This window comes from Dermacentor variabilis, chromosome 7 (assembly GCF_050947875.1).
Source record: "Dermacentor variabilis isolate Ectoservices chromosome 7, ASM5094787v1, whole genome shotgun sequence".
In the NCBI taxonomy this organism is placed as follows: Eukaryota; Metazoa; Arthropoda; class Arachnida; order Ixodida; family Ixodidae; genus Dermacentor; species Dermacentor variabilis.
The window spans coordinates 21,261,282-21,287,745 of NC_134574.1; the positions used below are offsets into that span (position 1 = coordinate 21,261,282).

Below are 26,464 nucleotides of genomic sequence, written 5' to 3' on the forward strand. Positions count from 1 at the left end.
AAGAGGACACTGATGGTGGCCTTGGAGACGGCGAAGAAGAGTAAGTTTTTCACTGCTCTACGTTTGTTGGCTCCGCCATTAAAAGCCATCTGTGAATAGACGTATGCTTCTTCCTTCCTGTAACGTGTCCGGTGAAGGTGCGGGGACTTGCGCAAGACGGAGCTCCGCAGCGAATGTAACCTGGCCGCCATGTCATCCTATGGAGAGTCTTCAACCATGGCTCCGTCGTTACCAACCATGGTCCTCCTGGCCCAGCCTCGCGACTCTGGCATGTTTTACAGGATTGACAATGTTCACGTCGATGACGGGTTGCAGAATTACAAATGGGTCAGCACACACAACAGGTGGGATAACATGCTTATGCTGGCTAATATAATATTCCACCTAAAGAAAACAGCACGGGTCTGATTCAAGACACATGAAGAAGAGATTACAAGTTGGGACCAGTGCAACCAGAAGCTTAGAAATTTGTTCAGGAAGCCTGTCGGCCGCCAACGTGCTGCTAAGAAGGACCTTGCAACCCGTGCACAGGCGTCCATTTAATCTTACCGCATTTACACGATTGTAGGTCAACCCATTTTTTTTTTCAAATTTGACAATCTAATGTTGGGGGGTCGACTTAGAGTTGAAACAGAACCGTGAACCGCTAGTAACGGAAAGAGAAACAAGAAATCAGGGGCGCTACGGTGCGGTTACAACTTTGCACCTATGTTTCCATGGTTAAGGTAGAAGCGTAGCGCATTAATTTACCATATTGCATACATTTTGATGTCAACACAGGCGACCCCACTTTGAAAGTTGGCGCTCCCAATCTGTGCCCATTAGCCACCGTACCTAGAGCGACAAACCTCGCACCATCGAGTTCAGAAGCGTATTGAACAATGTGATACGATCGTGGCTACGTTAGCGCCGTGAATTGAACCAAGGAATTCGCTAATACTCATTTTGCTTATTAGAGACCAGCAAAACACTCCTTGAATGCGAGTAATGTACTCACAAGGTAAAGGAAATCGCATACGACTGCTTTCGTCAGCCGCATGTCGTTTATTTTGGTATCGCGCAGTGTGGCAGTGGCCACTTACGGTAGCTTAGATGGTCGTCATCTCGCAGCAAATGTGTTCTTCTTGCTAATAAAGTTTCATGCTCAACCCACAGTGTATGGTTATTCAACAAGCTTGTACAGAAGATTTTCTTTTTTTTAAGAAACATTTACTGCGCACACCGTGAGCACAAGGCTCTTGTGGGAGCATCGATCATTGAAGGAAGAGTCGCTGTTTGGGGGGTATTGGTAGTTGACAGAAGAGCTTCTCTTTGAGATACGATTTTTTTCGACGGCCACGCAATTCTGTCACTTCTATTGTGCCGGTTGTGCTGAATCATCGTGCCTGTCACGAGTGCCCTAGGTCCAAAGAACTTTCGGCGCTCGTTCAGAGCAGCATTCAAACGGGCTGCTGTCCTCCATGCCGAGGAAACTGCGCTGCAGGACGCAAGTTTTGAGTCAGTGAATAAGCGGTGTGGCAGTGGCGGCTTCAGCACGAGAAAATTTTCTCAAGCGACTCTAAGCACCGTGGTTTTCGTGGGCCTAAGTCGGGATGCTTTCTAGGGCTGGAGACAAAGCTTGCAGCATATGCGACTGATCTACGCGATCGATCCCTGTTGGTCACATCTGAAATGATCATGCAACAAGCATGCACCTTCGCTTCGGAAGCAGGGTACCAAGGACTCAATTCAAAGCTAGCCGGGCCTGGCATCTTAATTTATGAAAGAGGGCTGGCTTGTCCCTACGTAGACGCACCAGCGTGTGCCAGAAGTTGCCGGCCGCATACGAGGAGAAGGTCCTCACCTTCCATAGGCACTTCCCAAAACTTCACGACTCCCAATGATATTTGCTTGGCCAGATCGGCGATGCCGACCAGACTCCCGTATACTTTAACATGACCAGCAATATGACAGTGAGTGTTAAGGGAGCATGCGATATGAATCTACTAAGAACAGGCAATGAAAAGCTGCGTTTTACTGTCATGTTGTCATGCTTGACGGATAGCACCAAGCTTCGCCCATACATCGTGTTCAAAAGGAAGATGATGCCTAAAGAAGTACTTCCTAAAGGCATTAGTCATATCATGAGAAGCCAACAAACACTGACACCAAGGACAACATAGGGGAAATTAGTTGTGCTTAATAAATGGAATGAAGAAACGATAAATTAATGGAAATTAAAGTGGATGAAAAAACAACTTGCCGCAGGTGGGAACCGAACCCACAACCTTCGCATTTCGCGTGCAATGCTCTACCAATTGAGCTACCGTGGCGCTGTTTCCCCATCCACTTTCTTTGGGTATTTATGTGTACTAGTAAACCCTGGGAGTGTTAGCCAGTGTTAAACCCCTTTATTCTCGTTTATTACATAACGAGGGTCTCGAATCCGGCAACATTGATGCCTTCAGGTAGCACATGTGGGTTTATTGACTAGTTGCCTTCACGCAAAAAGATCACGTTCTCGTGACGCCTGCGGTAACAAGGACGTTCCACGTCCACCGCCAAGGTCTGTCAATGGTGGCGCTGGCTAACACTCCCAGGGTTTACTAGTACACATAAATACCCAAAGAAAGTGGACGGGGAAACAGCGCCGCGGTAGCTCAATTGGTAGAGCATCGCACGCGAAATGCAAAGGTTGTGGGTTCAGTTCCCACCTGCGGCAAGTTGTTTTTTCATCCACTTTAATTTCCATTAATTTATCGTTTATTCATTCCATTTATTAAGCACAACTAATTTCCCCTATGTTGTCCTTGGTGTCAGTGTTTGTTGGCTTTTCATGATATGACTAATAAAAAAAATCGGACCCGTCGGTTAACCCCCTTTCTTCTCGTTTATTCCTAAAGGCATTGTGGTACGGGCGAATGCGAAGGGCTTTATGACAGATGACATGGTATTGGAGCGGTACCGTCTAGTGTGGCTCCTGAAGCTGGGGGCATCCCTCAATGGAGACATCCCCAACCTGCTAGCGTAGGACTCATCCTGGGGCCACCTCACCGACAAAGTGAAAGCGGTGCTTCCCAAGGAGCACACCGACATACTCGTAATCTCGGTGGCTTGATGGGGCAGCTTCAGCCTCTCGATGTGGGGGTCAACAAGCCTTTTAAGGACCTGCTGCACTGCAAATGCAACGAGTGGATATCCAGAGAAAACCACAAACTTACTCCAAGCGGGCGTGTGAGGAGGGCCTCCTTGGCTACTGTGTACGGCTCTCTGCGTGGGCGGCGGTACCGCGCAATGTTGTGGTGCGGTCGTTCTCCAAATGTGGACTAACATTTCATGACGACGTGCTGTGGGACCGCAGCAGCTATGACGGCAGCAGCACCAGAGAGGATGACTCCAGTGACGATGAGTAGTCTTCATCAACCGCGTCAATAAACTTCTCTTGTGTGAAATGCGTTCGCACGTCTTTTTTTTTTTCCTTTGAGGCATGCGATTTTGGGGAGGGTCGACCTACATTCGAGTCAATTTCCAATCATGTAAATACGGTACTTGGCGTACATCCGGGACGTCCTCGCTCTTTGCCGCAAGGTGGATAATAATATGGCAGAGGCAGACAAGGTCAGCCACGTTTTAAAAGGCATCGCGGGAGGACGCTTGGCGCGTTGAGTCGTGCGGATGTGCTCCGTATGGGCTCCCGAGTTATTGGCCTTTTCCGAGTGACTTTCTGTACCAGCAGACCCGGACCTGCTCCCACAAGGTCACAGAGAGTGCCTGGAACCCTGCTGCTGTTTTTCGAGGCGCAGGACCCCTTTTTACCCCTTTAGGGGCACTTTCGTTCACCGGCCGCAACTAGCCGAGCTGGGCCTACTTCAGGCCTAGCGCGATTAGGGGCACTATCGGCGTCGCCGCCGGCCCCTCGAGCCGTCACCGACGCTGTCGCGATGGAGTAGGCCGTAGATGGAGAAGAAATCTCCCCGGAGGAATATGAAGACCGAAGCCTATGGATACAGGCTGCCATCAAAGCCCAATGATCGAGCTCGCCCCAAGCATGGGGACGCCAGTGCCCAACAGGATGCAGCTATGACACCGACGGACGCCACCGGCAAGGCCGCCCAGACCAGTGGGGTGAACGCATCGATAAGATGCCGCCCATATAAAAAGAAGCCGCTCCCGCGTCTGCCAGAGAGCGACTACAAGATCGTACACCGGCCGAGAGGCGGACTTCGGCTCCGTGACCACACGGCCACTACACTACTGTACGCCTTGTGCCTGGACATCGGAGTGAACTTTTGGGAAATCAAGCAACACGACCAAGTAAGGATCAATCCTTTTAACTCCTTTACCGTGAGCACCCCTTCTATGGAACGCGCAGGGAAATATGCAGAAGTACAGCATATCAAAATCCTAGACCAAGTCTATTCGACGTGTGCATACGTAGCGGCACCGGACAACAGCATCAAGGGGATTGCGTATCACATTCTAGAAGACCAAAGCCCCGCCGAGATCATGGACGACATCGTGAAAGTCAACTCACAGCTAGAGATTGTGGACGCAAGAAGGATGGGAAAATCATCAAAAGCCCTGCTCATCACTTTCGCAAACACCAAGAGAGTCCCGGACTCCATTCGATTCGGCGGAGGAATCCACAACTGCTACCTCTTCAGACCCAAAGTGGAAGCATGCTACAACTGTAGATGACCGGGACATCGCTCGGACGTGTGTCCGGAAGAACGAAGAAATCTCTGCTACTGGTGCGGCGATGAGCATCCGGTCCAAGACGAGCCCACGTGCACGCCGAGGTGCATCCTGTGCAAGGGAGAACACTTCACGGGATCCAACCAATGCAAGATCAGATATGACAGACCGCCCGCCAAGGGAAACAAGAAACGAAGTGGCAAGGCTCAAGTGGAATTTCAGCGACCGGAGGGACAGGGAGCACAACCTGCGCACCCGACACAGCAGCAGCAACAGCGAGGCAGAAGCAGATCGAGAAACCGAGCCCAGGGTAACGACCGAGGAAAACGAGACCGCTCGGAGTCCTACCCAGCGCTACCGAACGCCTGGCGGGAAGGAGCACCACATCAGGTGAGCGGGACACCGCAATCCTCCCACGAGAGTAATGAAATTAAGGAACTTAAAGCAATCATACAAAAACAGGAAAGAATAATTCAGGAACTAATGAAGGCAATAACACAACAGCAGCAAGAAAGTAAAACACATATTGCTCAACAACCCGCGATCTTAACACAGGAACCGCGGAGGGCATCCCTCCCTCCGTCAAACGCATCCTGTAGGGCACCCTCACCTGCAAGAGGGCCACCGGCAAAAAAGAGGTTGATGGAAGACTCAGAGAATCACGAAAAACGGAATCACGAGGAAGTAATGAGCCTATTAAGAACAGTGGCAACGAGATTAGATAAAACTGAGGAAAGGCAAAACAATATTGAAGCAAACATAGAAGCACGCTTCACAGCTATCAGAAACGAGACCAGGGAACAATATAAAGCCTTAGCAGAACAAGTAAGAGTCCTTACAAACACAGCAAAAGGCTACAAACGAGCTAGTACAGAAACATGACAATCAACTGGTTAAGGTGATGGGCAAACTCTTTCCGGCCCCAGGACCCATGGCCTCCATCACAGCGCAATCCATCTCCCTCCCTAAAGCCAATCATGGGGAAGGGCCAGACGGAGATAAGAATATGGCAATGGAACTGTAGGAGCTTCCGCGGAAAGCGGGGAACCTAGAGCTCCACATTCAAAACCTTGAAAAAGAAAAAATTCCCAATGTCATAGCCCTACAAGAAACCAAGAAAAAAGTAAAGGTTCGGGATTATAAAACATATGAAAATGGCAAGGAAGAAAAACCACTCACGGCCTTCTTGGTCCATAGAAATCTAACTGCAATAGAGCACGAAATTCAATCGAACGGTGCAGACTGCCTCCTGATAGAGGTCATACCCCTAAAAAGAAGCGAGGCCCCGCTCTTCATTCTAAACATATATAGCACCCCCAAGGCGGAATCCTCCCCCATAATAACAGCCATGAACGAAGCCAGAAAAATCAGTAAAACGAATGCCCTAATAGTAGTTGGAGATATGAATGCACAACACATGGCATGGGGTTACAGAACAAATTTAAAGAAGGGTACTAGCCTCTGGCAATATGTTCAGGACGAAGGATACACGCTCCTGACAGATCCGCTGGTGCCAACTAGGATAGGGAACAGTGTGCAAGCTAACACATGCCCTGACCTGACCCTATGCAAAAACATAGTAGATGCACAATGGCACAACACGAACGAAAACCTAGGGAGCGACCATTACATTATAGAGACCGCTATACCCAGCAGTACGCTCAAGAAGGAAAGAAGAAGGGTGACACGAGTGGTAGACTGGGATAAATTCAGAGAAAGGAGACAGGGTAACGCAGATGGCAAGAAGATTGAAAACCTAAATGAATGGATTCACAAACTATTGAACGACGCAGAGCACACCACTAAGACGATAGAGATAGCAGCCGAAAAGAAAGCCGCTGATAGCAGATTATTACACATGTGGCAGGCACATAATAGCTTACAAAAAAGATGGATGAAACAAAAACACAACAGAAAACTTAGAATTAGAATAGCCAAACTAGAAAGAGAAATCGAAAATCATTCTCAAAACTTAGTTAAACAACAATGGGGACAAACATGTGATCAAATGAGCGGAAAATTGGGGCTCAAAGACACATGGCACCTTCTGAGAAATCTTTTAGACCCAGAAAACAGCAGAGCCGCTCACCAGAAGGATGTAGCACGCATAATTCATGCAAGCCCACTTAATGACGAAGAAATGATAACAGAATTACAAAACCGATACCTATGCACAACGAAAAACCTGACGCTTCCCAACTACAACGGCAACCCCAACCCTGAACTTGACGAAAACATAACGGTAGCAGAGGTAAAGGCGGCCATGCAGAAACTTAGAACATCCTCCGCTCCAGGAGCGGATGGGGTGACGAACAAAATACTAAGAAATCTAGACGAGGACTCTATTCAAGGGATCACGGAGTACTTTAACAAGTGCTGGAAGTATGGGTGGCTGCCAGAGACGTGGAAACACGCCAAGGTAACTCTCATACCCAAGCCAGGCAAGAAACTCGAACTAAGCAACCTCAGACCCATATCCCTAACATCATGCTTAGGGAAGCCATTGGAGCACGTGGCGTTATCTAGATTACAAGACCACATGGACAAGCACAATCTCTTTGCGCACACGATGATAGGCTTCCGGCCCAACCTGTCTACGCAAGATATAATGCTCAGGCTTTCGGTAGAGGTAATAAACACACCGAATAACACCAACACTAAAGCAATAATGGCACTGGACCTCACCAAAGCCTTTGATAATGTCACCCACAATGCCATCATGAATGCCCTCTCCGACTTAAACGTGGGGGAGAGAATATACTCATACATCAAGGCTTTTCTAACCGACAGAACGGCTCAAATAACATTCGGAAGCATCAAGTCGGATACACTACAATTATGAAGCAAAGGCACACCGCAGGGGTCAGTGCTGTCACCCTTTCTGTTCAACATAACCCTCATACCCATGGCCAAGCTTCTTGCCGCCATACCAAACTTACCGTCGGCACTCTACGCAGACGACATCACCCTCTGGACAGTCAAGGGAAGCGAAGGTGATATTGAGAACACGCTACAGACGGGAGCGAATATAGTGACCGGATGCGCCAGGAGAGTTGGGCTAACGTGCTCGCCACAAAAATCCGAACTCCTAGTTATCAGACACAGACCTAAGAAAAACGATCCCCCGGCACAATTGGATGTTAGGGTTGATGGTACAAAAGTTCCAGAAGTACAAACCTTGAGAATTCTGGGAATGCACATTCAAAGCAACGGGAAAAACACAACTACACTAAACCAACTAGTCGCATGCGTTGGACAAACGAACAGGCTCATAAGACGAATAGCTAACAAACACCAGAGAATGAAAGAAACAGATTTGAGGAGGCTAGTGCAGGCTTTCGTGCTCAGTCGTATAGTATATTCTCTCCCCTATCTCAAACTTCAGGCAGCGGAAAAGAACAAGGTTGAATGCCTCATCAGACAATCGTACAAGGCAGCCCTTCATCTCCCTAAGTATACATCAACAGAAAGGCTGCTAATGTTAGGCATACACAACACGCTTCCCGAGCTTGTCGAGGCGCACAGAATCGCACAGTAAGACAGGCTAACAAAAACACCCACGGGAAGACACATTCTAAGGACCTTGGATATCAGGCAAGAATGCATAGGGACGGCTGCCGTGCAAATGCCTAGAGACATACACAAGTATCTGAGAATAGATACAATCCCGAAAAACATGCATCCCGAACATTGGAAGGCGAGAGCCAAAGCCCTTCACAGGCAATATTCAAACCATAAGGAGGCAGTCTGTACGGACGTTGCAGAGCTCTGTAATCACCATGCCTTTTCGATAGGCGTCGTGGGCATGGACCTAAAACCAATCTAAGCCACCTCTGTGCGGAGCAAAAAGGCACACGAGGCGGAGGAAGCGGCCATCGCCCTAGCCATTATAAGCACTAAAGCAAACACGATCTTTAGCGACTCGAAGACAGCCGTTCGAAACTTTGCAAAAGGGAGGGTCCACAAACCCGCCAAACAAATCCTAAAACCGCAAAATTTCAACGCCAGACCCATTAGAATCATATGGGTTCCGGCCCACGCGTCGCATCCTGGGAACGAGGCGGCCCACAACTTAGCCCGAGGTTTCGTCAACCGGGCAGTGGGCGAGCCGGTCCTGAGGTCGGCCAGAGAGACCTTGACCACCTACCACGAGATCACATTACTACAGAAACAACGGAAGGACACTCCCGCCGCCGGACAAAAGCCTTAGTAAACATCAACAAGTGGCCTGGCGGAAGCTACAAACTAACACCTTCCCCAACCCCTATATATACTCCAAGGCCTACCCAGGAGTCTACACCCCCGAATGTAAGCTCTGCAGGGTCACAAAGGCAGATTTAAAACACATTTTATTCGATTGCGACAATCTAAAACCGAAAAGAGAATGGCATCTCTCTAACGAGCAAGAGTGGGAGGATGCGGTGCCCAGCTCGGACCCAGCGGTTCAACTGCAGGCTGTCAGCTGGGCTTTGGAAGTCGCCGACAGACAGCGCCTCACTACCATAACAGGTGGCACTAGAGGAACTGATCGGACGGCCACCTCACGCACCCTGGAAGCCCACTAAAGTTAACCAAATCTTTTCTGTTGACGAAATAAAGTTGTTACCACCACCAAAAGGCATCGCGGACAAAGTGTTTAACCTTCTTGTTTACAATATAACGACGGTCAACGAGATCATTAATGAATGTCGCCACTTTGAAGTCGCAAAAACCCGCCACATAGTTCAACAGTTTACGCGTCTACCCAATACCGTAGCTTCATCAATGTGCGAATACATTTGTCTACCGCATGAGCCCATGTCCTCCGAGAATGTCGTATGTATCGTTCGACAAGAAATCGAAGCAGCATCTCCTGCCACGCCAGTGACGCAATGCTTTGACGTTTCTCGGCCGCTCGTGTCACTCATTCAATTGGTCATTTGCCAAGAACTTGCCAATGCGGGTCTTCTGCCCATCTGCTCCGCCAAACATCCTGACTTTACTTCGTCTGCTGCCTGTCCCCTTGTTCACCGGTACCAATTAAGTCTATATCCGAGCTATCACAACCCAGCCAAATGGCACACACATGACGATAGACCCATCTGCTTTTATTGTGAACGTGTGGGCCACATCTCTCGCCACTGCCAAAGTACCTGGCCAGCACATTCTCGACCAAGCTTTCCCGCCTACAGCCGCTCCTCACTGAATCCTCGCCCACCTGCACTACTCTACCGAGGTTGAACATGCACCTGACAATGCTCGAACCACTGCGACTAGCCACTCGCCATCACCAAACAGTCGCCGCTCCCGTTCGCCCCAGCTGCATCGCTTCCCGTCCCCAGCTTACCATCGCCGCTCTCCAACGGGGAACTAACTGGGGCAGCTCCTGGAGGTGACGCTGCTCTATCACCCCGGCCTGAAATTCCTCTGCTGACCGTGCCTACTGATCGGAACCTTCTGCATGTGGACGTGGATGGTTTGCTCGTTACAGCACTCATCAACACTGGAGCGCAAATTTCCATCATGAGTGCGGAGCTTCGAATGCGCTTGAAGAAAGTACTCCTGCTCCGACTCTACTGCTCCAGGTTGCCGATGGTGGAACTCCAGCTGTGCTAGGAATGTGTACTTCACGTGTGAGAGTCGCCACACGTCCATTTTGTTTATTGCGCTCAAACGTTGCCCTCACGATGTGATCCTCGGACTTGACTTTTTGACTGCCCATTGTGCTCCAATTGACTGTTCAGCTGGTGTTGTACAACTTGGCCTACCCCTTCCCATTGACCTTCCTGCTCAAGCTCCAACTCAGTTTTCTTCTGCAGATTTTATTTGCCTCCCGTCTCTAGTAGCAACATGCATCACTGTTTTAGCCTGCCCACCTGTACTTGACGGAGACTACATCCCTACTCCCGCGACTTCAGTCCTGCTTTCCCATAATGTGTCCTTGCCACACACCATTGCTTCTGTAGCGGACAATCAGACATGTCTTCCCATCCTAAATTTCTGACAGTGCCCTGATGTACTTCCTCGAGGCATGTCTCTTGCCACGTTGTCACAGTCGCACGAGTGCCACATTTCTGCTCTATCTGTCGCGTCGTCTTCGACCAGTGCTCACACTACGCCTTCTGCATCTGCCCCACCTCACGAATTTGCAAAGATGATTGCACCGGACCTCTAAACCTAACAACCAGCAGGCTCCATGGCCTCCTCAAGTTGTACTAAGACATTTTTGACCTGAACGATCGCCCTTTAGGTCAAACTGCGGTCGTGAAGCATTGTATAAATACCGGTGATGCAACACCTGTTCGCTGAGACCCTACCAGGTGTTGCCCTCTGAGCGACAAGTTATCCTGAGCGAGGTTGGCAAAGCGCTTGCAAAAGGGATTATTGAGCACTCTTCCAGTCCATGGGCTTCCCCTGTTGTTCTTGCGAAAAAGAAGGATAACAGCTGGCGATTCTGCATTGACTATCGCCATTTAAACATGATCACCAAGAAAGATGTACACTACAATCTCGTTACAATGAACTTCGGGGGACTGCAGAATTTAATTGGTTAATTTGAATTATCGTAGTACTTAAAAACCAATATTTTCATGTCGGTAATGTAACACAGCGAAAATTACATACCTTTGCAGCAGATGCTCGTTTTTGCACGTAAATAATAAACGAGAACACTGTGCACAGTTTAACTATAATTCATTGCTTGAAGAAGCCTGTAATCATCTTCTGGCGAGTAGACAGCAAGCGCTGCAGGATGAACGCCTCCACATTCTCAACCTTCCTCTAAACGTCACTGGGGACACCTTTACAGCGCCTGAGGAATGATCACATCTTTTCTAGAAAAACTAAAACATCCAAGCTGGAAACAGTCTCTTCCTCTTCATGTGTTGATCCAGTGTCGGCATCGTCTTCGTAACTACTGCAATCTTCTTGCTCACGCACTTTATTCACGATGTCTTCGTTAGCGAGTTCCACGGATGTAGCCGCCGTGCTGTCGCTGTAATGTAATCATGAAAGGTCACCGCGGTGTCGACGGAGAGCTTTTTGGTAAGCTCATTCCACAGTTCTGGGTTGAGCTCCTCTGTGTCCTCGCAATCTTGTGGCATAGGTGAAGCCTTTAAAAGGCCTGCCTTTCGCAAGCAGTTGCTGATCGGGCTTGCCTTCACGTTCCACCACAACCCTGTAAGCATTTCTGCAGCTTGATGGATGTTTACCTGTGTGGGCAGCTTCAGTCGAATATTGATCAGGAGGCGCTGCACAAGACGCTTTCGAAATTCGGCCTTCACACATCTGATGATGCCCTGGTCCAAAGGTTGGAGCAAAGAAGTACAATTCGGGGGCATAAATTCAAGTTGCACATTGCTCAATCGCACGTTCACGATAAGTGCCAAGCAATTGTCAACGATGAGGAGAATTTTTCTGTCTTTCTTCTTCATTGTGTCGTCGAGCTGCAGCAGCCACTGAGTCTCGCGTCATCCACGCTTTTTTGTTGGCTCTGCAGTCGCAAGGCAACGAGACGTTTTTCAAGCAGCGCGGTTTAGCAGACTTGCCAACAACTAGCGGCTTGTGCCCGTGGAATTACAGCAGAACAGAACCAATACGCGGAGAGGCAATTTCTTTCCGCCCTTGCACCTGTCACCTTTGAAGTTCATTGTTTAATCAGGCAACAAATGATAAAAGAACGCCGTTTCATCGCCGCTGAAAACGTCGTCTGGAGAGAGACTCGATCTCTTGAAAGCGCTTGTTCCGCCAGGCAACCGCACTCTCGGCATCTGCTGCCTTTTCTTTGCCACAAGCAACCTGCCACGCAATGCCTTTCCTTTGCTGGAAGTGGTAAAGCCATCCGGCACTTGCATCATAACCAGAGATGTCCAAGGCGGTCTCGAACTGTAGCCCCTTCTTTTGAATAATTGGGCCTGACAATGGCACATCGTTTTGTCTGGCATCCTTAAACCATGTGAGGATGGCGTCGTCAACGTACTGGTAGTTGCCAAGCCACAAGCGTTTTCTTGAGGGAGCCAGCTGTGACTCTCGACGCAATTTCATGATCTTTTCCCGATCCTTGAGCATCGTTGCCATTGTTGATGGGGAATATCATGCTCCTTGCCCAGGTTGACTTGCTTTCTTCCAGCATTCAGCTGCGTCAAAATGTCCACTTTTTCTTTGAGCAACAACTGGCATCGCACCTTTTTAAGGCGGGGACCAGGAGAACTCTTGTCAGCAAAGCGAACGCACCAACACAATCACAGCGCCGATACCTTCACAGCTCCTGCCGATTGCTATCAATGTGGCGACACTAGGCCTGCGCAGTAGTAGGAGAGTCCAAACATGACCATACGTTACCATTGGCTAATGCCGATGCTGCTGGGGCTGTACCCGTTGAAACAGGTTCCCCAGCACATGGCTGCTGCTGCTGCGGATGACGATAATAGGTGTAAGCCTCAGGGATTTGGTACCAAAACTTCAACAGAACTTCGTAATAACGAAGCATTTTGGTGATTACGGGATTAAATTATGTACGTTATTCTGAAATATTCGGTAATCTGAAATTCTCAGTACTAAAAAGTCTTTTGCATTGAAAATATAGGCATTTTGGCGGGGATTAAAAAAATTTTTAAATCTGAAAAGTTCGTTAATGTGGTGTTTGTAGTAACATAATTTTACTGTATATCCACTTCCCCACATTGATGATGCTCTGGATTGCCTCTACAGTGCCACTTATTTTTCATCAATAGACCTTCGCTCTCGATATTGGCAAATTGCCGTGCATGAAATGGACCGTGAAAAGACCACATTCGTCACGCCAGACGGCCTATAGCAGTTCAGGGTAATGCCTTTTGGCTTGCGCAATGCCCCGGTGACCTTTGAACGGATGATGGACATGCTCTTGCGTAGCTTGAAATGGTCCATCTGTTTATGCTACTTGGATGACGTCATCATATTCTCTTCAACATTTGTGATCTACCTTGAAAGACTCATCTGTTCTTTCTGTTTTTCGCACTGCTGGCTTGCAGCTCAACTCGTCCAAGTACCACTTTGATCACTGCCAAATAACCATGCTCGGACATCTCGTCGATTCGTCAGGCATTCGCCCAGACCCCACTAAAGTTCATGCTGTGCAGAATTTCCCTGTACCAACTTGCGCCAAAGATGTTCGAAGCTTTATTGGCCTTTGCTCTTACTTCCGCAGGTTTGTGGACAATTTCGCCCATGTTGCCCGTCCCCTGACTGACCTCCTCAAGAAAGACATTTGTTTCTGCTGGGGCTCTGAACAAGCATCTGCTTTCTTGCAGCTCATCATGCTGCTCACCATGCCTCCTGCTCTGGCCCCATTTTGATGCCTCCGCTCCGACAGAAATCTGCATTGATGCCAGTGGCTACGGCATCGGTGCAATTTTAGCTCAACGCCAATGTGGGCACAAACGCATTATCGTATATGCCAGCCGCCTCCTCTCCCCCTCCAGCCGAGTGCAATTACTTGATTACCGAGCGCAAGTGTCTCCCCTTTATTTGGGCGGTGGGCTAGTTCCGACCCTACATATATGGTTGACCATTTACAGTTACAACCGATCACACTCTTTGTTGGCTTTCTTCCCTCAAGGATCCCACCAGACGTCTCTGTCGCTGGGCCCTACAGCTACAGGAATACACATATACTGTAGTCTATAATTCGGGTCATCTACATCAGGATGCTGACTGCCTGTCTCGTCATCCCATCAATGCACCGAACGGTTTAGTGGATGTCACACCGATCTGCGTTCCTTCACTTTCTGCCTTGAAAGACATTGGTGCTGAATGATGCAATGAATCGTTATGGCAGCTTATCGTACACCTGCTCTCTGATCCATCCGACTCATTCCTTTACATGTTTGTGCTACAAAATGGCATTCTGTATCGCTGCAACATAAACCCCGACGGGCCCGAGCTCCTAACCGTCATTACGTCTCATCTTCGACAGATTGTACTCCAGCAACATGACATTCCCACCGCTGGACACCTTGTCGTCTCTCAGACCTATGACCGAATTCGGCGACAGTTTTTCTGGCCCCGTCTCAACCACTCCCCGTCTGGCGCTATGTTGCCACGTGTGAGTCATGTCAACGCCGGGAAAGACCAGCTGTGCATCCTGCTGGTCTGCTGCAGCCTTTGGATATACCAACCGGCCCTTTCTTTCACGTTAGCGTTGATCTTCTCGGACCATTCCCTATATCAAATGACGGAAATAGGTGGATTACCATCACTACGGACTACACAACCCGCTATGCCACTACTAGAGCCGTACTAACCAGTTGGGCTACAGACGTCACCGACTTCTTGCTTCGCGACATTATCTTACGCCTTGGAGCACATCGTCAACTTCTCAACGATCGCGGAAGATACTTTCTTGCCAAAGTCAATTTACATCGATCACCTGCTACTAAACACAAGCTTACTACCACTTACCATCCTCAAACTAACGGTCTTACCGATCACCTGAACCACACATTAACTGACATGCTAGCAATGTATGTTTCCTCCGATCATCGCGACTGCGACACTGCTCTACCAATTGTCACGTTCGCTTACAATTCCTTGCACCACGACACAGCTGGCTAGTCACCCTGCTATCTCCTCTTCCGCCGTGAGCTGACTTTGCCTTTCGAGACTCTGCTTTCGGCCACACTCGACTCACAAACACGTCAGCCATCTCAAACTGTACCTTTCTCGAACCAATGAGCCGCACCAATAAGGTGCTTTTTCTGCCGGGGGTGACATCATAGTCTGTAATGTGGGAAGAAGAGGACACTGATGGTGGCCTTGGAGACGGTGAAGAAGAGTTTAGGTTTTTCATTGTTCTACGCTTGTTGGCTCCGTTATGAAAAGCCGTCTGTAAGTAGACGTATGCTCCTTCTTTCCTGTAACAATATTCCCAAGAATGTGTTGTACATAGTGACAGAGCATCTAAAAACAGCAGCATGCCTAGAACTGCCACTGCACAACATGCAGTGAGTACAGAACTCACGCCCGGTCCTGGACATGCGCTTTCTCGCGCATCAAATTGCTGCCTGCTGGCGCCTGGGGGACCATGCCTGGCTGCTGGGAGACCATGCCTGGCTGCTGGGGGACCATGCCTGGCTGCTGGGGGACCATCCCTTGCTGCGGCGCCCCATAGCTGTGAGAAACGAAAGAAATAAAAGAAGAAATAAAATGCATGTTTGTATAAACACGACACTATCAAAACATGTGACAATGTCTTGTGATGTGTCTAGTACTAGATGTTGTACTAGTACGGCTAAAAAACACCTCTATTACTCATTAGTACGCTCCCACATTCATTACTAGGGCTATTTCTTTTTTACCTACATTGGCTTCACAACTGTAGCTAGTGTAGGAAGTCGCCACTTCTTTCACTTGGTGTGGAAAAGTGTAGTTCCGCCCACCTACACGAAGCCATTTTTTATAGCTGTGGTGTAGCATGAAAACTACTTTCTAGACTGTGGTTTTGATGAGTGTAGGCAGCAGATGACAAACAAGCAGGCTAGCATTGCAAACACTTGGTGCCATTTTGTCTGTGACTGTTGGCGCTGATATAGCAACGATAGTGAATATTCGCTGCAAGGATGGTAGCAAATGCTGGCATGACCATGTGTCACAGAAGAAGGCTAGCTAATTTTCCAAGAAGATAAAATTATCTTACTCACAGATGGTGCAGGCTGTTTCAGACTCCGCACTGTATTATACATACGCATTGAGAAGTTGTCTTCATGAACTGCGCATTCGTGATGCATTTTACCACAGTTTGTCTAAATTTGTTGACGGAAGGAAACTCGTACATTGCGTTTAGTTTCAGGCAAGGGCACATACACAGCCAGTAAGTTCGGAGTTGGACATCCTTCGTCTGCTGGTGCAGAAGACAATGTGCTGTCTGCTTCAATTGGCTATAGCCCAGTGAGTCAAGTGCAGCACACAACATCGTAGCATCTGCCCTACACTAAAGTCGTCTACAGGAGCCTGCATGAAGTGTAGGTAAAAAAAATAGCCCTACTGTTTAGTACTTGCATGCAGTGCTATGAGGAAATAAAATATTGATGGCATTTGTTTGCTTAAAAATTAGCCTTGTGCAAATTGAAGGTAGATTGATGTCATATAGCACTGATCTCTAAGCGACATCAAATACAGTAGAACCCTGCTGATACGTTCCTTGTTCATCCATTTTCCCATGTAAAATGTCGCCAAATCCCGGTCCCTGCAAAACGCTCGTAGACCTTTACGAATTAAAATCCCCTTTGATATGTTTTCATTCCCCTTACCCTCCCACAAAACACACTGCAACATTTGCACATAATTTCATTTTATTTAATGTGCAGCCTTAAAGGCCCGAAGGCATTACATAAGGAGGCAAATACAGGCTAGTAGAACTGTTTGTGAAAGAAATACACAGGACAAAAAAATACAGGAATGGTGAGAAAATACAGAATGGTGAATGTCTTCTTCAAGTGGCGTTGAAGAAGACAAGTCCACTTGTTGAAACGTTGGCTCCTGCTTTCACCTTGTTCTCGTTTTGCTTATCGTTTTGAATTTACACTCCCGACTTTCCCATTTTCCCAGGAATGATGACTGTAATTCAAGCACATGTATATTTTCGTAAAGAAAAATACACATGCTTTATCCATATATCAAAAAATATATATAAATATATATATATCAATATAAAGAACCAGTCATCGTAAACTCACCAGGCAGTATCTCACACATTGCAACATGTTCAAGTATTCATTCTTTCCTTGGGCAATCGAAATGTGGAATGTATTGCCAAAGGAAATTATCTGGTCAGATTCTGTGGATGGCTTTGTCACAATATTGGTGCCAAATTTTGGTTTTGCATGAGAGTTGTTTAGTGCGCAGTTTGCAATATAATGCGTAGGATGAATGTTTGGGCAAGTGTACATGTGTATTTGTATGCTACTAATGATTTGTGTTGTACCTATTGCAATGTACATAAAAGTAATATTTTGCTGAAACCCTTGTAACTGCAATAATGTCACACAACTAAGAGTGCAATTGTGATAACCACTTGTTCCTTTTTTGATTGTTGAGAAACAAAAAAAAAAAAACTGTCTTGTGTTGAATAGCAGTGTTAATGCTTTCTTTTCTTTTATTCTCAAGCTCATTTTCACAAGCTACTTCCTGTATTGGTCTGTGCAAAAAGCTGACAGCGTTGTTAAATAAGAACGAAGAAATATAGCAACCTGGTAAGTGACAGTAATTATACAAGAGGAAGTATTGCTATTGTACTACCACATTTCTTCGTTCTTGTTTAACAATACTGTCAGCTTTTGCACAGGCCCATACAGGAAGTGGATAGTCAAAATGAGCATGAAAATAAAAGAAAAGAAAGCACTAACACCATAGACTCCGACTAGAAGGGGGCTACGGGGCACGAGCCCCCTCCGGAGGTTTCTGGGGGGGGGGGGCAGAGGGCTCTGCCCCCCCTCTGCTACGCCGAAGTCTAGCCCCCCCACCCCCCTCGCATAAAGTGTGAATACCAGAATTTTGTAACTCGCATCATCTGAAGTTTCTTTTGACTCGTCTTGACCTTTTCATTACAATTTTATTGTAGCTAATATCTTACTGCATTACTGTTGGCGCTGACATGCACAGATTTTAATTCATACTTTCGCTTTATTTCTGAAAATCCTGACAATAGGAGGGCAAGCACATTAGAAGCACCAGTGGTGGCTGCCTCGTCCGTATTTTCTCACTTCAACATTGTTTTAAATTTCCACTGTAAACATCATACACATACCAAATATATTTAAATATATACACAGGTCAAAGTTTATTACATTTTGGATGAGAAGGGGTTAGCCAATTAACAATTATTTCTCATCATATGGATTCACTATGCCTAGAGAATGAATATTTTGCTGTATGTTCACCTGCTTCACTGTATGTTCAATTGCTTTGCAAGCTTTTTTGACCCCGAAAAAAGAAAAAGAAAACCTGTAAACTACAGTGATGCCTTAGGCACAGTCTTTTATCAACGGCATTGAAATGCAACATCAAATCAAATGTTTAAAGGTGTGTTTTGTTTCATACCAGTCACAATGTATTTCACTAATGAGCAGAAGGAAAACATGATCTTTGCCTTGGGAGCTGCAAATGGCAACAAGAGGAAGGCCACAAATATATACATCAGTCATGGAATTGTGGCGGTGGAGCAAACGCGTCAACTATCATCAGAAATGATGAAAACCTGAGACAAACCGGCAGCTTCAACAAACAGAGGCGGAGCACTCCATCTTTGAGTCGTAGCCTACGCACGGATGTTCTAGCATTTATGGCCTCAAACCCTCATGCTATCGTGCGGGACAAGGCCGCACAGGTACCAATTTCCGAGTGATCAGTATGGAGGATTCTAAACCACTCGGCCTTGCACCCGCACCATCTTTACCTGAACTAATGCTTGGAAAATCAACACCTGCAGAACCGTCTAGATTTCTTGAATGTGGTCCTAACAAAAGCCGATGAGTCACCAGACTTTTTAATGAACATCATGTGCACAGAGGAAGCCAATTTTTGAAGAAACGGCCAGGTAAATGTGCATAATGTATATTATTGGAGCGACTCTAATCCACATTGGGCAAAGTGCACTCGACACCAGTACCAGTGGTGGTTCAACGTGTGGTCCCCAATTTACTCGGGTACTCTAATCGTTCCCATCTTCTTCGATCAGACACACTGACTGGACAGCATTATGTGAACAAAACTCATCCACCATTCCGGTGGACGAGTTTCTCAACGAAATCTCGCTGTCACGTCTTCCACTTCTGCGGTATCAGCAAGATGGGGCACCAGCACACAGCAGCAGCTGAACACGAAAGTGCCTGGATGCGACTTTTCTATGCAATAGATTGGAAGGCATGGGCCTACATGTAAATTGACTAGCTAGGTTGCCTGACCTCTCTCCATTCGATTTCTTTCTTTGGGGTTATGTGAAAAATCGTGCTTACATGATCGAGGTTTGTTGAGCAGATTTGTTGAAAGATGGTGGGCAGATTGTTCTAGAGAAACTGGCCACCCTGTATACACAATGCCTCATGACCTCGAGCATACCGGAACCTTGGAAGAACGCTAACATAATCCTAATTCATAAGAAAGGAGACGCCAAAGATTTGAAAAATTATAGACCGATCAGCTTACTGTCAGTTTCCTACAAACTATTTACTAAGGTAATCGCAAATAAAATAAGGAACACCTTAGACTTGTGTCAACCAAAGGACCAGGCAGGATACCGTAAAGGATACTCAACAATAGACCATATTCACACTGTCAATCAGGTGATAGAGAAATGTGCGGAATATAACCAATCCTTATATATAGCTTTCATTGATTACGAGAAAGCATTCGATTCTGTCGAAACCTCAGCAGTCATGGAGGCATTACGGAATCAGGGTATAGACGGGCCGTATGTAAATATACTGAAAGATACCTATAGCGGCTCCACAGCCACCGTAGTCCTCCATAAAGAAAGCAGCAAAATCCCAATAAAGAAAGGCGTCAGGCAGGGAGATACGATCTCTCCAATGCTATTCACGGTGTGTTTACAGGAGGTATTCAGAGACCTGGATTGGGAAGAAGTGGGGATAAAAGTTAATGGAGAATACCTTAGTAACTTGCGATTCGCTGATGATATTGCCCTGCTTAGTAACTCAGGGGACCAATTGCAATGCATGCTCACTGACCTGGAGAGGCAAAGAAGGGTGGGTCTAAAAAATTAATCTGCAGAAAACTAAAGTAATGTTTAACAGTTGCGGAAGAGAACAGCAATTTACAATAGGTAGCGAGGCACTGGAAGTGGTAAGGGAATACATCTACTTAGGGCAGGTAGTGACGGTGGATCCGGATCATGAGATGGAAATAATCAGAAGAATAAGAATGGGCTGGGGTGCGTTTGGCAGGCATTCTCAGATCATGAACAGCAGCTTGCCATTATCCCTAAAGAGAAAAGTGTATAATAGCTGTGTCTTACCAGTACTCACCTACGGGGCAGAAACCTGGAGGCTTACGAAAAGGGTCCTACTCAAATTGAGGACGCAACGAGCTATGGAAAGAAGAATTATGGGTGTAACGCTAAGGGATAAGAAAAGAGCAGATTGGGTGAGGGAACAAACACAAGTTAATGACATCTTAGTTGAAATCAAGAAAAAGAAATGGGCATGGGCAGGATATGCAATGAGGAGGGAGGATAACCGATGGTCATTAAGGGCTACGGACTGGATTCCAAGGGAAGGGAAGCGTAGCAGGGGGCGGCAGAAAGTTAGGTGAGCGGATGAGATTAAGAAGTTTGCAGGGACAACATGGCCACAATTAGTACATGACCGGGGTTGTTGGACAAGTATGGGAGAGGCCTTTGCTCTACAGTGGGCGTAACCAGGCTGATGATGATGATGATGATGATGATCAAGACGGATGTCAGATTACTTCAAGGCAAGGACAACGAATGTCTGCCCTAAAATTCCAGTGTCAGTCATCACGAAAGCCACTGATGATGTGATAAAGCAGACTTATTAATTAGTATTTTTGGCACAAGGGCTACAGCGGCCAAAGAGCACCAGCAACAATGTTTAGTAGTGCAGTAGAATGTTATAAACATGACAGCGGGTATAATGGGTTGCAATGCCTGTGATGTACTGCGGTGGCTGTAAAGGCCTAGGAATTAAAAATATAAGGCTTGCATTTCTTGGAAGAATTTAGGATAATTATGTAGGATTTCGGGTCGCGTAGGGAAGATGAGTTTAAAAGCGGTAAGATATATTCTTCAAAAAGTTCACATCATTACGATAACTTAACAGACAGTCGAGGGGGAACATCGGCTCAGCCGATAGGAAAAATGCTGGGTGCATAGGTAAATTAGTGCGGTAAAGTTCAGGAAAGTATTTTTTCGCGCGGCTTCCATCCCAGGGCATTGTATGGATGACTGTGAGTTGATTTCCACATCTAATGCAGACCGGTGGATCAGTACCAGTTAGCAAGTATGAGTGTGTTGCATGTGTGTATCCTATCCTCAGTCTCAACATGATTACTTCCTTCTGTCTATGCCAGTGTACAGGTGTTTGGGTAATGTAGGGTTGGATGATGTGAAGTTTGTTATTATTTTCTGTGTCCCAAGCTCCTTGCCATGCGTGACTCAGTATTCCTCGAACGACAGGTTTCATATCTGTATATGGAACATAACTTACACCTATTTGGAGCCTTAGACCTGCTAAAGCCGCATTTGCGTCTGCCGCTTCATTGCCAGGTATACTAGTATGGCCAGGTACCCAGCAGATTATAATATGTAGCCCTCTCTTGTAGGCTAAGGATAAGCTGCTGATGAGAGTGTTTATCACCGGATTCTTTCTTTGTTTTTCTAGGTATATTGTCCGGACCACACTTAAGGCATCTGTGTATATTATCGATTGATTGATCTGTTTTATTGTTATTTCTTTAACTGCGAGGAGTATAGCATGAGTGAGCTTCAGCAGTGAAGATACTTGTGTAATTATTTAATCTTAAATGGGCTACAAAATCTGGACCAATTGCAGCACATGATGTTGTTTCAGCAGTTTTTGAAGCATCAGTGTAAAATTCTGGACACTTGTACATACTCTGTAGTGATAAGAAGTGTTGTTTTACAGCTTCTTGGGGTATATGCTTTTTGTTTGTTTCTGTGAACGAGAAGTCACAATGTATGGTGATTGATTCCCATGGTGCTACTAACTCGTTAGTGTTATGCAGGTGAACGTCCGACAGCAATATGTTGTTTTCTTGACATAGTGACAGTGCTTTCAGTGGAAATGGCTTTGCTAATGTTGGCCGCTTTGCAAAGAGGGTTTGCGTTTCTGTGCTCTTCAATATTTTGTAACACGGGTGTTCTCGGTTGGAACTAATCTTAAGTGGGTACATAAAACTACAATACTTACGTTGTCGGTCTAGGTTCCACTGATTAGTTTCTACGTGTAAACTTGAACAGGGCTAGTACGGAATGCACCTAGGGCTAGTCACATGCCAAGGTTATGTACAGGATCCAGCATTTTTAAAACAGAATGTGAAGCTGATCGGTAAACGATGTTCCCGTAACCGATATGTGTTCTAATGAAACTGTTATACAGCGAGAGCAAGCATTTCTTGTCAGTTTCCCACGACTGGTGCGAAAGAATTTTGAGGATGTTCATAGTTTTTAAGCATTTCATTTTTATGTATTTTATATGTTGCACAAACGAAAGCTTATCATCCAATATAACGCCAAGAAATTTCTGCTCCTTTTTTACACTAAGCACATACCCGTTCATCGTAATATTCGGTTCAGGATGTATGCCTCTTTTCAAAGAAAATAACATGCATGTCATCTTTTCTTCATTAAATCGAAAGCCATTCTTGTCAGCTCATTTTCAAAGCCTGATCACTCCCAGCTGAATCTGCTTCTCGCATATGGACAGATTGCATGATTGAAAGCTTATCTGTATATCATCTACATAGACTGAGTAGGATATAAATGGTCGGAGTGTTTTTTGTAGTGTGTTCATTTTAACTAAGAATAGTGTGCAGCTGAGCACTCCTCCTTGTGGTACACCGTTTTCTTGCACAAAGACTCTCGACACTGCAGTTCCCACCTTTACTCTGTACTTTCGTTTGGACAGGTAGCTTTTTATTATGTTAAACATGTTGCCTGACACGCAATAGGACGCGAGGTCTTGCAATATGCCATACCTCCAGGTAGTGTCGTAAGCTTTTTCGAGATAAAAAAATACTGATAGACAGCATTGTTTATGAACAAATTCGTCTCGTATATAACTCAAGTAGGACTAGGCTATCTGTTGTGCACCTTCCTGGTCTAAAACCGGCTTGGCGGGGATCCAGAATTCCATTGTATTCCAAAAAGTACATTAATCGGCAGTTTGTCATTTTTTCAAACACCTTACATACACAGCTTGTTAGAGCGATAGGTCTGTAGCTCTGTACACAGGAGGGGTCTTTTCCATGCTTTCATATTGGTGCTACTATAGTTTCCTTCCAACAGGACGGCAATCGACCACTGCAGAAAATTTTATTGAACAGGTATAAGAGGCATTCAAGTGTTTCCTCGGGTAGGTGCTTGACCATCTCATAATTAATACTGTCTAATCCTGGCGCAGAGTTTTTGCAGTTGCACAAAGCTATTTTTAATTCTTGCATCGTGAATGGGCAATTGTACCTATCGCTATGGGATTTTCGGAAGGAGAAGGGTATTGACTCAGCTAATTTTTTATATGTTAGGAATGCTTTTGTGTAATTTGCGCAACACGATATGTGTTCAAAGTGTTCGCCTAAAGAATCTGCTTGCCCTTCTAATGTAGTAGCACTGTCATTTACCATGGGCAAGGGTAGTGTGGTATTCCACTTCAGCCTTCGAACCCTACTGTTCACTTTCTGGCTATCTTTGTACGAGTTTATTGAGCCGATATAATTTCTCCAACTAGCTCTCTTGGCCTCCCAACGAATACATCTTCCATTTGTTTTTATACATTTGAAATTTATAAGGTTTTCTTCTGTTGGATATTTGGAAAACGGACGCCATGCTTTGTTTTGTTCTTTTCGTGCTTCCTTGCACTCTTCATTCCACCAGGGCTTAGGATTCCCTGTTTTACCAGAGGTTTGTGGTATCGATTGTTTCACGGCATGAATAATGTGTTCAGTTATATAGGCGATCTTTTCTTCAATGTCAAGATGCCTTACGGATTCAAGGGACATACATGCAAGCTCCTTGAATTCTGCCCAGTTTGCAGCATTTAGCTTCCATTTCTTTGGATTTACAGGTGGGTCATACGTATGTATCGCCTCTAAGAGAACTGGAAAATGGTCGCTTCCAAAGGAGTCTGTGAGAGCTCTCTATTCAAACAATGGCAGAAGTGTTGCAGAACCAACCACCAGATCTATTGAGGAGTAGGTGTTATGTGTAGTGCTATAATAAGTCGGGAACGTTTTGTTAAACAGGGTTGCTGCAGAGGATCGAAGGAATTTTTCAATTACGCAGCCTCTTGCATCACAGCGTGAGTCCCCCCAGAGTCCACTATGAGCATTAAGATCACCAACCACAATATACGGCTCAGGAAGCTGGTCTATTAGTTTTTCAAACTTAGTAATGTCGAGCCGCTTGTCTGGTGGAATGTACAAAGAGCATATAGTAATAAGCCTATTAAACAAAATAGCTCGTACGGCTACTGCTTCATAAGGCGTGTTAAGTTGGAGATTTTGGCATGCAACAGTCTTTGATATTATTAATGCCACACCACCTGATGCAGCATGTCCATCATCACGGGTCTTTCCGAAAAATTCCAAACTGAGTAAGAAAGTTCGAGTCACTTGATTTTAAGTGCGTCTCCTGAACACAGAACACTCTAGGCTTATACGTAGATAACAATTCTTTGACCTCATCTAGGTTATGCAAAAGCCTTCTGGCATTCCATTGCAATATCTGAACACCCATTATGACAAAGGTGTTCTTGGGAGTGTTCTGTGTAGAGTGATAATGTTATTTTGATTTTGGTGGAATCATTCGAGTTTTTTTTTTCTTTTTTACGTCCCTCAAGCAAGCCGCGCTTGTCTTTTGGTGCCGCTGGCACCGATGTACTTGCATCAACCTCCATCTCCTTCTCAGAGGCGGTGGAGGTGGGGTCACGAGGCTCTGGGAGACGTGTCTCGGGCCTCGGTTTTTGCACAGTAATGCAGCCCTGCGAGAGCAAGGTCTGCGTGTTGTTGGATTTGGCAGCACTGGGTGCTGCCTCTGTGGGGGCAGAAGTCCCCCGTGGTTCACTGCATGTGACCAAGGCAGGCTCTTTAGGCCGTTGTGAGAGGGCGCCCTGCCTCGTTCCCCCGCAGCGGCAAAACTTTCGTTGCGAGGAAATGTAAGTCGCCTTCGCGCTTCAGAGAATGTGATGTTTTCATTGATCTTAAGGGCAATAATTTCTGTTTTTTCCAGATTGGGCATGACCGTGAGAATGCAGGATGATCCCCTTCACAGTTCGTGCAGTGTGATTCAGCATTACAATTATCAGATGGATGATCGTTAGCACTACATTTGGCACACGTTAATTTTCCTCTGCATGTCTAAGAGCTGTGCCCGAACCTCTGGCATTTGAAACAACGTCTAGGATTGGGGATATAAGGCCTCACATGGATTTTCACATAGCCTGCTTCGACTGAGTCTGGTAGTGTGGTGGAGCCGAATGTTAGGATTGCATGTTTTGTGGGAATTTCGATGTTATTCCGACGGATCATGATTCTTTGAACTTTGGTAACATTTTTTTCTGCAAAACCTTTAAGCAATTCTTCCTCACTGAGGTCAAGCATCTCTTCATCAGAGATTACCCCCCGAACACTGTTCATCGAATGGTGCGCCGTGACAGTTACTGCAATGTCACCAATGAATTTGAGGTCTTAAAGCTTTTTAAGTTGCTCTTTGCCTTTCAGTTCCAGAAGGATGTCGCCACTAGCCATCCTTGTAGCTTTGAATCCTGGGCCTAATGTGTCTCTTAGGCACTTTGAAACTTTGAAGGGAGATAGTTTTCTGGCTGTTATAATGCCGTCACTGTGGATCACATGGTACTTTGCAAAGTTGTCGTAGCTCTTAAGAAAAATCGAGTGGTTGCTTCGTTGCGCCCCCCTTTTAGAGGACGATCAGTTAGGGAAATGGAAGGAGTAGCCATAAAAAGCATTTGTCTTCGGCAGCAGCGCCAGCCGCCCACCACCAAGCTCAACATGGGGACGCCACAAGGCTTGTATCTCAAGACTTGCGCACGCCAGCTGTACGCCA

At 46.2% G+C, this 26,464-nt stretch overlaps 1 protein-coding gene across 2 annotated transcripts in view; it reads right to left on the reverse strand.

The window, feature by feature from the left end:
* LOC142587365 (uncharacterized) overlaps positions 1 to 26,464 on the reverse strand; it is a 91,409-nt gene that overhangs the window by 28,473 nt on the left and 36,472 nt on the right. For both annotated transcript variants that reach the window (XM_075698314.1, XM_075698313.1), the window contains one exon: positions 15,653 to 15,802. In XM_075698314.1, the coding sequence (XP_075554429.1) occupies positions 15,653 to 15,802 (150 nt within the window). The remainder of the gene's footprint in view (positions 1 to 15,652; positions 15,803 to 26,464) is intronic.